The 15236-nt window shown below is 37.9% G+C and overlaps 1 protein-coding gene across 5 annotated transcripts in view; it reads right to left on the minus strand.

The window, feature by feature from the left end:
• Nucleotides 1-5196: 5196 nt before the first annotated feature.
• The window catches only part of pcdh9 (protocadherin 9), a 189564-nt gene continuing 179524 nt past the window's right edge, over nucleotides 5197-15236 (minus strand). For all 5 annotated transcript variants that reach the window (XM_008309924.3, XM_017032446.2, XM_008309923.3 and 2 more), the window contains one exon: nucleotides 5197-7224. In XM_008309924.3, the coding sequence (XP_008308146.1) occupies nucleotides 6854-7224 (371 nt within the window). In that variant the 3' untranslated portion in view covers nucleotides 5197-6853. The remainder of the gene's footprint in view (nucleotides 7225-15236) is intronic.

Below are 15236 nucleotides of genomic sequence, written 5' to 3' on the forward strand. Positions count from 1 at the left end.
CAGTCGGGGCTTTATGGCAGAGTGGCCCGACGGAAGCCTCTCCTCAGTGCAAGACATATGAAAGTCCGCATAGAGTTTGCCAAAAAACACTTGAAGGACTCCCAGACTATGAGAAATTCTGGAGGATTCTCTGGTCTGATGAGACGAAGATTGAACTTTTTGGCCTTAATTCTAAGCGGTATGTGTGGAGAAAACCAGGCACTGCTCATCACCTGTCCAATACAATCCCAACAGTGAGACATGGTGGTGGCAGCATCATGCTATGGGGGTGTTTTTCAGCTGCAGGGACAGGACGACTGGTTGCAATTGAAGGAAAGATGAATGCGGCCAAGTACAGAGATATCCTGGAAGAAAACCTCTTCCAGAGTGCTCAGGACCTCAGACTGGGCTGAAGATTCACCTTCCAACAAGACAATGACCTTAAGCACACAGCTAAAATAATGAAGGAGTGGCTTCGGAACAACTCTGTGACCATTCTTGACTGGCCCAACCAGAGCCCTGACCTAAACCCAATTGAGCATCATAATAATATTCAACAATGTACAATATTTGTAACCTTATAAATAATAACAATCAATTGCAGAAACATGCATTAACAATCATGGTGTGGTTACATCTATACAGTCTTCCAGTTATAACCTTCATGGTGAACCATGTTGCTGATGTGGCTCCGTTTTACATATACCCATTCTATTCCATACATTTGTTTGTGCTACATTTTCTATCTTTCGACTGTGTTGTCATGTCTTAGATTTACTTGAAGAATGACGGCTACAAACGCGACTGAATAAGGAGACGTGAGAGGGACAGATGATGGTGTGCAGTTTGGAGATAAAAAAATGAAGTCTGTGTCGACGAGGAACGGTGGGTGAGATGAGACGAGGAGAAGACCCTGGAGATGGGAGGCAGAACATGAAATTGTGCAACAGCAGAAGGGAAAAAATAGCAGGGGTGTCAAAATCATTTTAGTTTAGCGGCCGCATATAAACCCATTAAATGTCAAGTAGCAGTACATTCATAACACAATTACCTATAAATAACAAGTCCAGGTTTTTCCCCCTTTGTTTTCATGCAAATAAGTACAAATGTATTAGATAAATCTTCATATTTAATGAAATATAATTGTACTAAACATTTCGTGATCATGAAGTTTATTTTATTTTCAAAATCCATCAAGCCGGCTGAATTGAAACCCCAAGCGGGCAAGCAGTATTGGCCCGCTGGCCGTATGTTTGACACTCCTGGTTTATAGTAATTTTGTGGAAGGAAATAAGTAAATAATAAATAATTTATAAAAGTAATTTTAAAAGCTGTAATGGCACATGGATGTGTGAATGGTAACAAGTGATGCTGTCAGGCTAGCACTCGAAATGTCTCAGGACCAAAACTTTTTGACGCGCAGGCCACAATTCTCCTAAAATTTAACACTGGGGTCGGGTCAGGAGATAGATGGAGCATTTGCGTGAACTAAGATAAATGACATGTAAAAGTCATGCATAAAGGCTAAAATGCTTTTTTCTACGCCATCTATTGGCGAAACGTGGATATTGCAGGGAAATGAAAGAAGTATAATGATAATATAAATGATTATATCATTTGGCGGGCCGGATTAAAAAAGCTGAAAAGAAGTATAACGATAATATAAATGATTATATCATTTGGAAAGATTTGGCGGGCCGGATTAATGGGCCGCATCCGGCCCCCGGGCCTTATTTTGCCCATGCCTGATCCAGAGGCCTGGTTGGTGGAACTTCAGTTTGAGTTTCAGACTTGAGTCTTTGACTTTGTTTTCAGGTTACTTTACCTTTTGAAGATGATGTGAGATGAAGTTTTTTTTTTTCTTCTTTTGGTTAGAATTGTATTTTTTTTTTGTGTGTTTGTTTTGTTATGTAGTGAAAATTTTAATTGTAATCCCACACATTGGTAACTGTGCAGCACAAATGAAACACAACCCCTTATCTTGACTTCTCTAAATAAATATTCAGCAGTCCATTTCATTATTAAATGTGCACTCTGTGAAAATGTTCTTGTTTATGGTTTTTGGTGTGACCAAAGAAAATATGAAAATGGAAAAAAAAAAAATGGTGGCTTCAATAATAACTGACCTCACGTGGGCCACAGAGAGGCAGATATCGGGCCAGAGCTACATAAACAGCCCAGGTTTGCTTTACATGGTAGCATTAGCATTTCAAAGTAAATAATAATAATAAAGGAAAAATCCTAAGGGTTAATTTTAGTGGAACCAATTACGGACACCGTGAACATTACTGCTCACAACCTCACAACATTCTGCCCATTTTCTGTTAGTATCTCGGTGTGGAGTATTTCCGCTGTCTAGAGTGCTGTCCTCCTCAGACCAGCTCCCTGCTGCACATTTGTTCTGTTCCTCTCTCTAAGCCAAAGTACCCGCACTGAAAGAAATAATATATAAATATATATCCTCAAAGCCATATATAAAAAGGGAACGTGATTGAAGAGTCCTTTTCTTGGTTTTGGCGTGACATTAATTTACTTCACTGCACACTTCTGAGGCAATTGGCTTTGAATCTCCTTAGAATTTCTTTTTTTTTCCCCAGTCGATAGCAAGTCCAGCTACTGAAAGTTTAAGCCAGTCTTTTAAGAATGGCTGATAAATATATCAAATGAACTTACAATGTGGAAAGAAAAAAAAAAAAACAGGGATAAAGAACACATCATTTCTCTTTAGTTTTCTGAGGCCTTTAATCAGAGGCCAGTGGCAGGGGGAAATATATTTCTATCTTCCTAAAAGTTGAACAGCATAGCACTGCATCCGCTCCCGAACATCTATAGAGAGTGATTCAAATATTTTTTTACAGATAAAATCACCTTTGGACTGGCCCTGGTTTGAAACTTAAATGTAATGATCTGACTTGCAGCCATCAACGTAACCATTAAAGGGATGGTGTCCGTAAAGTATCTAAGTCATTTACTAATTAAAAAACTATAACCTTGTCACATGAGATTAATGGAACTTGCTAAATTAAAGCTGGCCTCAGCAGTAACTCTGATGGTGCTGCCATTTAATTTTGTTTTCTGATTTAAAAATGTGTTTCCTGGTTGTGTCTTGGTTATGCCAGTGCAGGGTTCCAAAACAACGAACTGGAGGTTATTAACAGATTTGGAATTTTTACAATCCACTGTGATCTTTTTTTTTTTTTTTTTTTAATAAAGCAAAGTAGATTAAAAAAACATTGTATTTAGTGATAAGTGAATTTTTTTTAAATATCTTTTTGTGTAAACTTTGCATGACTTCCCTGTGTGAGGGTTGTCTCCCAGTTTCCTTCCATAATCCAGCTGGCCAATGGGGTGTTGGAGTAATAGCACTAAATTGTGTAAGTGTGAATATGAGTGTGTATGGTTGTATCTTAATGTGCCCCTGGGATGGACTGGGAACATGTAGTACTGCGCCCAAAATCTGGATTGTCCTTGTTTCAATTTGTGAGTACTTTCTTTCATTTACTAGCGCCATAACTATTTTATAATCACATCATTACAACACTCAATGGAGAAAAGTTTAAAAGAAAGTGCAAAGATCTTTCAGTTAATATATTAATAAACTCCTTTTACTGAATCATAACACGCATTTTCTCTTATTTCCTCCTATTATTTAGTGTCCCGTTAGCGATGCTCAGAGTTAGTTAGAATTTCCCAGAGTCTGATCACAAGTCAACAACTGGCCTAATAATGATTGGATATTTTTTTATGGTTTTTTTGCTCCAGGGTTTTGCTTCTGTTGCTGCTGTTGTTGCTAAGCAACCATGGCCTGTGTGCTAAAGTGACAAAGTTGTGGCGGGTCAGCCCCCCCCCCTGAAGGCACTTCCCCTAGGAAAAATAAATAAAACCAAGAAAAGAAATTGATTTCCAACACAGCAAATCTCTCTTGCCACCTTCGGTGCTCTCCTATGTGTATCTTATACTTTCTATAGGTTCAATGTTTACATCTATGCGAATGAAGGAGTCTAAATACAAAAAAGAAAATTGTATTTTATATACTGGGATATGCAGAAATATAAATTAACAGAAGAAACACTTGCTTTTTTTCATTAAAATATTTTGAAATGTGCAGAAAATAGGTTTAAATGTTGAATAATTTAACTAAAGTCAGAGACTGTTGAATTTAATTTAATTTTTAATTTCAGAATACAATGTACAAAGAGTTTAAAGATTAAAACTAATAAAACAAGTTTTGAAAAAGAGACTGTTTCATTTGATTGAATCTTATACGATAAAATACACAAAAAAGGATAAAAATAGGCTCAAAGGTCAATTGTTTCATAGAGTATTTAGGTTGTGCATGTTTTTGAAATGTAACAAAGTAAAGTAATTATTAAAGTAACTAATTACTCTGGGAAATAAGTAATCAGTAACTGGAGCACTTTCTTGGAGAAGTAATCAGTAATCAATAAATAATTACTATTTCCAAGTAACTAGACCAACACTGGTCACTACTGTGTTTGCAGGGGTGAATGACATCGATGCCATGTACAATGTGTGAGTTTCGACTTAGGACTTAAAAATCGAGTCACGTCACGCTGTAGAAGGTCAGTACCACATAAGTCGAGGAACTCCTGATAATATGTGCAAAATGATATCACATATAATTCCAAAACTATTTTAGCCGAGAGAGCAGTGTTTTCTGTGGTTATATATATATTATATAAGTCAACTGTCATATCAATGAATTAAATGTAAATAAATAAAACAAACAGCAGAATGTACTGTATCTATCTATCTATCTGTCTATCTGTCTGTCTGTCTGTCTGTCTCTCTGTCTCTGTCTCTGTCTGTCCATCCATCCATCCATCCATCCATCCATCCATCTATCTATCTAACCAAACATCTTCTTCTAATGCCGAAGACTTGTTTTCACCGTCTGTCTGTCTGTCTGCTTGTCTGATTTTTTTTTTTCCAAACTGACTCAGGATCACGTTGTATATACCTTGGCTGGTAGTTGGTATTTTGGTCGAGTCATCCATTTATTGATAGTTTCTCTCTCAGACCACTTCAGTTCAGTTGCCTTACTCTTGAACCTCTAGGGCTAAATTACCTCAGCGACTGAGAGCCTTTACAGACAGGATTAAATACCTTTGCGAGTCTTAACCGTACGTGCTTGCAAACAAACAGACCGATGGACCCTTCGATGGGATCACCCTCCACATAAATAAGATACACACACGATTTTAAAACATTTATTGCAGTCACTGAATAGCTGCAGAGTATTAACAGGGGTTAACTGTTCCAGTATCTTTGATGTTAAACACCCTCACAACTGGGAAACGTACCGCGAAAAAAGTCACTCCATCTCACTTAACATTTTTTTTTATACTGTGGTATAAACATGAAGAAAGTGTTTTACAGAATAAAAACGTTACTGTGATGCACAAATTAAACTTTTTTTACTCCAACAAATAGAAATGACACAAAAAATGACCAAGTTAGATTTCAAAGCTATATTTTCTGGCATGCTTTTCCGTTGTCTAAAATTGCCTTCCATGCTGTGAGATAGAACATTTGTACTCAGGCAGTGAAATGACAGATGAGTTTTTCAAGGTTGATCTGTCTGCACATGCCTTTTTATTTATTTTTTCCTCAATTCAAATCGATTATTTCAACTCCAAATCAGGCGATTGCACGTTTTTATAAGGCATTTAATTATCAGACAGAATATCCTTTTAATCCCACCTGTTGTCTCCAGGTGAACTAGAACGATCCAGTTTCTGAAGAAGTCGTATGAAGGCACCGTGAACGAACCGCTTTCCTAAACCAGTGTGTGATGGAGAAGTAGAATCTATGTGGAAATAATATGTACAAACGTCAACCATCGGAGCTGGCGGACCTGGAATCGAAACGCCAATAAAATCTATACATTAATAAGATCAACATTAGATAAAACATTTAGCCATTTACAAATATATTGCTATGTAATTGTACCGGACACTTTCAAAAAACCAGTGTACAGAGCAGAGCTTTCAGAGCTTTTCCTATTTATAATGCACATAACGAGTACTGACATCTTTGATACAAAATGCTTTTTTTTTTTTTTTTTGTTTTTTGCTTTTTTTTTTTAAGAGATCATTCTGTGGTTTTGCAGTGCTTGAAGTTAAAGTAAAAATGAAATGTGGCCCACACTCATTATAGTACAGAATGGGAAAAAATTAGTTGGGGAAATCAACTGAGGTTTTGGCAAAAATATTTGTTTAGTTGTCTTTGTTGTTGAGTACTGTCCAATGGTAGTCATCAGGAAAACAACGCCGAGTACTGTTCTGCTCTGTGGTTATTACAGATACATGATAGTGATTATTACATCTTATTTACAAACACACAGACGATGACGGAATAAACGAGTGTCTACTAGCAGTGTCATTAGAACAATTCTATTTTCTTTGATTGTGTTGAATAATATAGTTCGGAACAACTCAATTACAACCACACCACACATATTTGTATATATTGGTCAGCCACAGTCTTTTTTTTTTCTTGCATTTTGTCTTCTTTTTGTCAATTTTTACTTGTTTTCCCTCCCATTTCTTGGACAAAATTAAGAAAGGAAAAAAAAAAACAAAACAGAAATGCTGCTGAAGGATATTCATGATAGTTCAAAAAGAGTGGATTGTTAAAGAGCCGTAGTACGGTTGAAGGCAGCAGAAGCACCGTGGTCTGGGGGCCCACGTGTGTGTGGCCTTTGCACTGCAGAAGCAACAACTTCAGGGGGGAGGAAAAGATTCAGTAAGAAAAAAGTGTGAAAAGAGAAGAGGTGCTCAGGTGAGAACTTTTTGTCTCTTTGAGGAGCCCAGATGAAAGGACGTCTGGCAGCACGGGCGCGAACTCCATCTTATATCTGCTGATCTTTCGGGCTGTCTGGGCAGGAGCCTGACTGGCAGGACTTTAGACTAACCAGGGGAATGTCGGCCATTCCAGAGTTGGTGAAGTGTCCTTCTCCGCTCCCGAACTGCTTCCTGTCGCCGTAACTCTCAGATCGTCCACCCTCTTTTTTCCACCCTCTGGTTAGAGTATGGCCATTGATAAGTTTCTCCTTTGGTCCCCACTCCCTCTGGGATTCAAAGCTGGACATGTGTGTCTTGGGTTGCGAGTATGTTCCTAACGTTGGAGGCATCCAGCAGTTGTCCGAATGTCCCAGGACCAGACACTCCTGCGTGCACATCTCTGTAGCTTCTACCAGTCCCCGAGGTCCCAGGGGACCATCTAAGGAAGGAAGAGAGACAAAAAAAAAACAAACAAGTAAATAAAATATATATATATATACAGTTAAATATTTAATCTATATTCCTCACAGATATCCCCAAAAAATAACATCTTAAAGGACGTTTGATCTCAGAGAACATAAAAATTCCGACAAAATATTGGAAGAAAAATCGAAGCCCTGACCCTGGCTAAAACAAGGCTATCCTCTCACTAACATTAGTCCGCATGACTGAGAGAAAAGTCAATCAGAATAAAAAAAAAGCTACGAGGGAGTATCAGGATTAACAAACAGGAGTCAGTTTCTGAGGACTGACCTTCATTTATGGAAACCCTGACTTTTCTTGTGTTTTTTTTTTTTTTCTCTTTAGTCCTGTTTACTATTCTGAACTCCCTGGATCCCATCAAACGATCTTTCGCTCCAACTTTCTCTTTTCTCGACAACGCTTACATTTTCAGGGTCAGGAGGAGAAACATATTAAACATGACGGATGAATGGGTGTATATATATATATATATATATATACACACACACACACACACATACATACATATATACTTCATGTATATATGCACATATATTGTAGATAGATAGATAGACAGTGTGATTCCATTAAACCTCCTTCACACTGTTCAATTTCCAGATGGTGCTTTAAGTAAAAGGAAAAATCAATATTAAATTTCAGCCTTAAAAAAATAATGTCCAAGCACAGTTACGTACATATAAATTCTGTATCTGAACCTATACTATATGTTAGGTTGTGACTTGCGTTGCTCTGCATTTATATGTCATATAACTACAAATATAACACATATACATACAGTTGAATGTCATATAACTATAAATATAACACATATACATACAGTTGAAATGAAAGCTGTTTTTTGATTGTTGATTTGTTTCTATGACTTTCCTTTGCACAATCAAACATCAAACAACTATTATCTCCCTGTTTTAATGTGTGTGTATTGTTAGTTAAAGGTCATTATTAACATTAATTAATCAAAGTTCCGCACTGTCGCAGTAACATTTACTGTAATGAATGGGGGAAAGTGCATTTTCAAATTCACAAAGTCGAGACATTTGATTCCAGCCTGGCCTGATTTCATACGGGAAGACATTCATGGATTCTTTTGGGTGACTGTAGAGAGCATTTCTGTAGCAGGCAGTCTTGACTGGCGTATGTGCATTGTGACAAGACACACGCATTACTGTAGATGCATGTAGAACAATGAATATGGTTCGTAGGAGACAGTCAGATTAATTCCTGAAACGGAAATACAGACACGTGAGGAGACATGTGCTGTTAGGGAGGAGGAAGAGGAAGAAAAGGAGGAAGACTACAAGTACATAGACTGTGAGCAGATTCATGCAAAACAACTGCCCCCAGATCTGCCAGGCATGTGACATCCGAGTGCCGGGCAAATGATTGCGGGCCAATCAGCTGAAGTGTTGAATGAGGGATTGACCAGACTGAGGAAATCAGATCAGTCTCTCCGTTATCATGTATATTTGTATCCTCTGCTGATTCTTTTGAAAAGTGTGCAGTGACTACAGCTCATTAGAAGTGTTACTACTGACATTACAGTGTCAGTGAAGGTGACACATTATAACAGTAAAAGGGAAAAAAAATGTTGAAGAAAGAACGTGTTGATGTAACACATGAGCCGCTGGTTGAGAGACAATTTTTTGACATGTCCCGTCCCGCATTTGTTTTAACATTTGGTGAAACATGAGAGTAAGAGGCAGACTCAAGTCCTCAGCATCATATCTACATGCAGATTGGTAGACCTGCTCCCATTCCCGTGCTTAAAGAGGACATATTATGCAAAATTGATGTTTCCGCACATATCTGCATCTCTGCAGTGTCTGCCCATTCTTCCAAAGACAATTTTGACAAATTCTGCAAAAATATCTTTATCAGAGTAGCTGCTCTGAATTTGCCTATGTGAGACAACGAAAAGGAAGTGATTTACAATAATCGTGGCCCCACTCTGGGTTGCTCCTCCTACAGTTACGTAAGTCATTTCGATCATTGTCAATCACACGTAAAAAAACAAAAGCCTAACAAACACATAACCAACCAACTGCATATACAGATGTATATAGATGTGTTCTACACATCTGCTAAAATCATAGATCATTGTATCAAGATCTGACCAGAGTAATAAAACATCTGGCCTAAGCAACGCTGTTAAGGTATTATTGGCTGGTTAATATTTAAAGGTAAAGGTGCAGAAACCAACTGGAACCAAAAATTGTCAAATTCACCTGTGGTCAGTTCTTATTTTTTTTACCAAAGCAAGTAGCTAACATTTGATTTAGACATCAAGGAACCATATCAATTTGCATAAACGTGATATGCAAAGTACTGTATGTCTGCTTCAAGAAACTGCTGTCATTGTGGTAACACTTCGTAGGTGTGAAACAAGGATGAGTAAGAAGTAAAACTGTCTCATGTGTAAACATTGTAGAAGAAAGTGAGTTTGACAGTTGAGTAGAAAGCAAAGGATGGAACAGAAACATGAAGTTTTGTTTTGTTTTGTAGGGGATTGCGAACCACGTTGAAGTTGGAGAATTTAAAAATAAATAATAAAACGGTAAAATAAATAAATAAATACATTGTACCCATATTGAATCAGAAGATATAAATTATTTTGTATCTTTATATTTCTGATCTTTCTCTTTGCTTGTTGGTTTTATGAATTTATATTTGGATTTCTGAACAATTAGCCAATAAGGGAATACATTTCTAGCATAGTTTTAGCCACATAATGGATATTTACTTTCCATTCCATAATTGTTACATTCACTATTTGTATATTAAAAAATGTATGCAGTCTTATTGACGTTCCTTTGATTTGTTTTTGTTTTTTTTGTTTTCAGTTTTGGGACAGAAGAAGAAGCACCGCTGCACATGTGAAACATCTGTTTCCCAAATTTTCCCAGAGGCTGTCGGCTCACACTACTGCGGTTGACACTTTGATTAGCAGGGGACAGATGATTAGCAGCAGCACATAACAGTGATAGATAAAGGGCTGCAGGGTATGTACTGCTTCACCTAACCTGCTACCTGACAAGCAAACTTCAAAGTATGTCTGCCTGTCAGAAAAGAAGATTGTAAATTGAAGAAATGTCAGAGTCTTGGTATTTTGCCAGTTGCTAAAAACTGTCGATGGTATCAACTCCTTATAGAAGGGGACTAGAGGGGATAAACTGACATAAAACATCCAAGCAGGAACAGTTTTCATTGCAATTAAAATTATGGAATGCTAAATAGAGTATCACTCACATTTCCTATCCTTCCTTTTTTGCAGCTCTTGTTCCATAATTTGCAGAAAATAAAGAGAACTGGGGATGTCTTATATTAAGTTTTTGCCGATATTTGATATGCTGATATTGTCCAAATGCTTAATTTCTGATTCCGATATCAAGCGATGCCGATGTAACGGGGCAGTGGTGGCCTGGTATTTAAAGAATTTAAGTGCCGCCTGCTCACTAAGGTGATAGGCTAAAGCAGTGTTTCTCTGTTGATTTATGTATCTGTAAAAACCACTGTATGAGTTGCTGACACAAGAATTCTGCATACAATTCCGAGATTATTAAAATATATTAATAAAACGAGCTACAATGCTGCCATCTAGTGAGTTTCACTTTTATATATACGCAATGGTGGGCAGTTACATTTCTCCGTTACATTTACTTGAGTAGGTTTTTCACAATAAAATAATTCTACGAGTAATTTTAAATCACTATATATTTTTTTTTACTTTTACATGAGTAGATTTATGAAGAAGAAACAGTACTCTTACTCCGCCACATATACTGAGCTCGTTACTTTTATCAGAGATACTGGATAAAGCTAGAGCCATCCATGATCCAGTATCTCTACTTTTATTTTCTCAGAGAGAAACTTCCGTCCAAGTCTCTACCGCGTGACTGTGTTTAACCAATAAAATGTAGCCCTTGCCGCGCAGTCTCGTCAGGTGACTATACTCAATCTCAGCGGCGGCACGGGGTAGTTCAGCGGCTACTGCGGCCGCCACCCCCCTTGTTTGATCCCAATCAACGGTCGGCAATGCAGACGAAGACGAGGAGGCACACTCCTGGCCTCATGTTGAAAGCATGTTCAGTTTACAAACAGTGCGGAACAGCAGTTATATCATGCGGTGTCTTTTTTGTCTCAAAAAAAAAAAAAAAAAAACCCAGGAAATTTTAGCATTCAAAAACTTAACGTTTAACCTGAGAGAATATGTTGCGGTAAGTTTGACTTAACGTGAGAGAATATGTTGCGGTAAGTTTGACCTAAAATCTTTTATATTTATTTATTGTAAGTATACATTTTTATGTTCTCTATTATTTCATTGTTTTTTTTTTATTTTTATTGAAGTACTTGAATTTACCTAAAGATTATTTTAAGTTATTTATTTATTTTATTGTTTTATTCATAGGATAAATTATTCTCTTTGTTGCGTTATCGGATCTTCATTATCGGAGGTAAAACCGATGATGATTCCTACAGGTATTATATAATTAAGCATTATTAGCTATGCTATGCTATGCTCCGCTATGCATTAAGCATTATTAGCTATGCTAAGCTATGCTCGGGACATCCCTATAAAGAACCAAACGAAGCTATGGTCGGGACATCCCTATAAAGAACCAAACGATAATTCTTAGCAACATAAAACCAACACAGTTTTGGGAGGCAGTTTATAAATCAGTTGAGGAGCAAAAAGCTCTAATGGGGATTTCAGCCCGATCCCTGGAAGCTGTAGCGACGAAGCAGTAGGGACGAAGCTAAGAACAGCTGTAGGCGAACATCCATCTCTGCCTGCAGTTTGTGACCCAGGTGTTTTCCCTGAAAAATGTTTTGTATTTTGCACTTGTTGAGAAAAAGGCTTGGTTCTTGGCATTTATTCCAGAGGCAGGTGATATGGTTACCATATATTCTGACGTTGACCTTTCGGACAGTGCTGTATGACATTACATGTATATGTAATCCATGTGAATTTGAAACTCCTTCTTCTTAACCAATACCAGTTTTGTGCTATTCTGTGCAGACCGTGTTGCTCAGGAAATCAACTGTTTTCTTGTTCACACAATTTCAGACACACACAGACCTATACACACACACACAGCAAATAGCCAGTGGCTGATGGTTGCTGCAAAACCCCTGAGTGCTTTAAATAACATAGAGGCACAGGTGCTGAGGAATGCAGGGGATTCAGAAGAGTGTCAGATGGAGCTGACTCTTGCTTACAGCACTGTGCAAATGTTGCAGATGTCAACAAAGACAGATAACATGAAGACAAAGAAACCACATCAGATGGCCACCTGATACGGACTCATTAGGATGAGCTAGGCTCTGGGCAGGTCTGTTTAATTCTGAAGGAGCTGTTGAATAAATGTAAAGAGCGAGAGAAAAAAAAACTGTTTGTCAATGGACACTTGGACCAAACAGGATCCGCACTGCTCTCTTCAAATCCTCCTACTCGGTATCATTAGATCACAGAGGTTACAGAGGAGGAGGAGAAGGTGGAGGAGGAGATCATGCTTGGTTTTTGGCTGGAGGTTGTTTGCAACTATTTAGGAGTATTTTTGTTTCAGTCACCAACCTCCTCCAAATTAGATAAGGTTTGGATAATTAATTGGATGCACATTATCAGGGTTGATGTGCCCTGGTGGTGCTAGCAGTCCCACAATAACAACCTACAGCCTTCAGACGGGCAAGAGGGGGAAGAGAGAACAAGAGGAGAGGGAGTGAGAGTGATGAGTGCGGGGGATTTCGTGTCCACGGGGCTTGTTTAGTTATCCATGCTGTTAAGCATGCCCAGATGTTGTTATTTGAAGATAAATAAAGCTTTGTTTCAGTCAAACACAGACACTCCGAGAGCTGCGGCTCAGTTTCAAGCTGCTGCTTCAACGCCCAGAAGACATATGCAATATGGACGTTAGGAAAAAAACTATTCAACAACATCTCTGGTAGTTCATCTTAAATACATACCAATGGAACTACATGCACACAAAAATATACAGTATATATATAAATATAAACAATCCATCACTCTATATGCAAAGCCAAGTATCATGAACGGCTTTTATTTAGAAAGGTCTGCCTCATACCAAGAGGAAATGCTTCGACTGTCGCTCTGGGAAATGTAATGGTCGGTGTTCGACATGGCACAAAATTATAGCTCCATGCAGCTTTGCAGCAAATTTGAAAACATGTTCAGTGATCTACAGTGGAGGCTATCTGAGGTTGGCTGGATAGAATGGTGTGGTGAGCAGGACAGAGCAATACACAGAACACATCCCCCTGAGAATAGTAGTCTGGCTGATGGATCCTTTCTAGTGCTCCCTTTGAGGCCAGGCAGCAGCTGCTTATGAAAAGAGATAAAGGGCGAGAGAGAGTCAGAATAGAAACAGAAGACAGGGCTCGACAATGGAAGCCAAGTGCGGTCAGAAGGAAAGATAAACACAGCAACAAATGCACGAACTACAGCAAAGACAAAGAAAGGAACAATAACAAAAGCGGAGACACAAAGATGTCGAAAAATAACATGATAGTTTGTTTTTTTTCACCCGGTTTCCCTCCAAGAGGGTCAGCGTGACATTTGATTTTGTTTTTTACCACAAATGCCCTTCCTGACACAACCCTGCCCATTGGGGTTGGTAGTGGGGGCAGTAGATGGAATTGAATCTGTACTGTAGAATCCTCCTCTTGACTCTTTGAGTATCAGTGTCACTAGACTATTTCTCCTGTTTGCCATTTCCAGAGGTGGAAAATAGCAAATTAGATTTACTCACAGTACTGTAATTGAGTAAATCATCCTAATTCATGTATAACAGACTAGCTCCTGGTTGTTGCAACCTAGACTATGAGCTTTGTATGGACAGTGATAGCAGTGATAATACACAGTATTTGCATTTGAATTGTTGATTAAATACAACTAGTTGCAGGTCGGATGTATAACTTTTTGCAAGTCATTTAAAGTATTTAAGTAACTGTTACTCCTTTAAATTTTGAACTAAGACATTTTTTAACTTTTACTCTAGTAGATGTTTATATGGGTACTTTTACTTTTACTTGAATAGAACTTAAGGTAAGATACTTTTACTTAACAACATTTTTGGTACTTTTTTTTCTGTAAAATGTGTTGTTTACTCACTGTCTGACAATTGTATGTGTAATATATTGATGTGTTTACAAAACCTCTTTACTGTAGTTCTGTATACCTTACACAGTATAATATACTATAGTGGGATAGTGCAGTAGTGCAGTTGTCTCACAGCTGGAGGGTTAAAGGTTATATGGCATGGATCAATAGGTTCCATAGTGTAGCGGTTATCATGCCTGCCTTACACACACAAGGTAGGTTGGAGCCCCAGAGGAACCACATATTTTGACTTAAGTATTTGAGTATACATTGCAACATTTGATGCGGGGAAAAACAATCTGCGTAAACTGAACTTGAAAAGAACTTAAGGTAAGATACTTTTACTTAACAACATTTCTGGTACTTTTTTTTTTCTTTAAAATGTGTTGTTTACTCACTGTCTGACAATTGTATGTGTAATATATTGATGTGTTTACAAAACCTCTTTACTGTAGTTCTGTATACCTTACACAGTATAATATACTATAGTGGGATAGTGCAGTAGTGCAGTTGTCTCACAGCTGGAGGGTTAAAGGTTATATGGCATGGATCAATAGGTTCCATAGTGTAGCGGTTATCATGCCTGCCTTACACACACAAGGTAGGTTGGAGCCCCAGAGGAACCACATATGTAGTGGCGCCTCCTGTGGCAGGCTGTGTCAGTTGCAAAGACTCACACTGAATTCCACCATTGGTGGACAAATAAGAGACCTCATTTGTGCTTTTCAATAAGATGGCACCTCTATTGTGAAATATTCTGTGTCATTAAGAGTATGTTCTATTTTCTATTTCTATGTTCTATTTGAAGATTTTGTTGGTGCAAAAACAGTGATGAATGTTTTTTTTTTTTTTTT

Source organism: Cynoglossus semilaevis, chromosome 5 (assembly GCF_000523025.1).
Source record: "Cynoglossus semilaevis isolate Cse_v1.0 chromosome 5, Cse_v1.0, whole genome shotgun sequence".
NCBI classification, from domain to species: Eukaryota; Metazoa; Chordata; class Actinopteri; order Pleuronectiformes; family Cynoglossidae; genus Cynoglossus; species Cynoglossus semilaevis.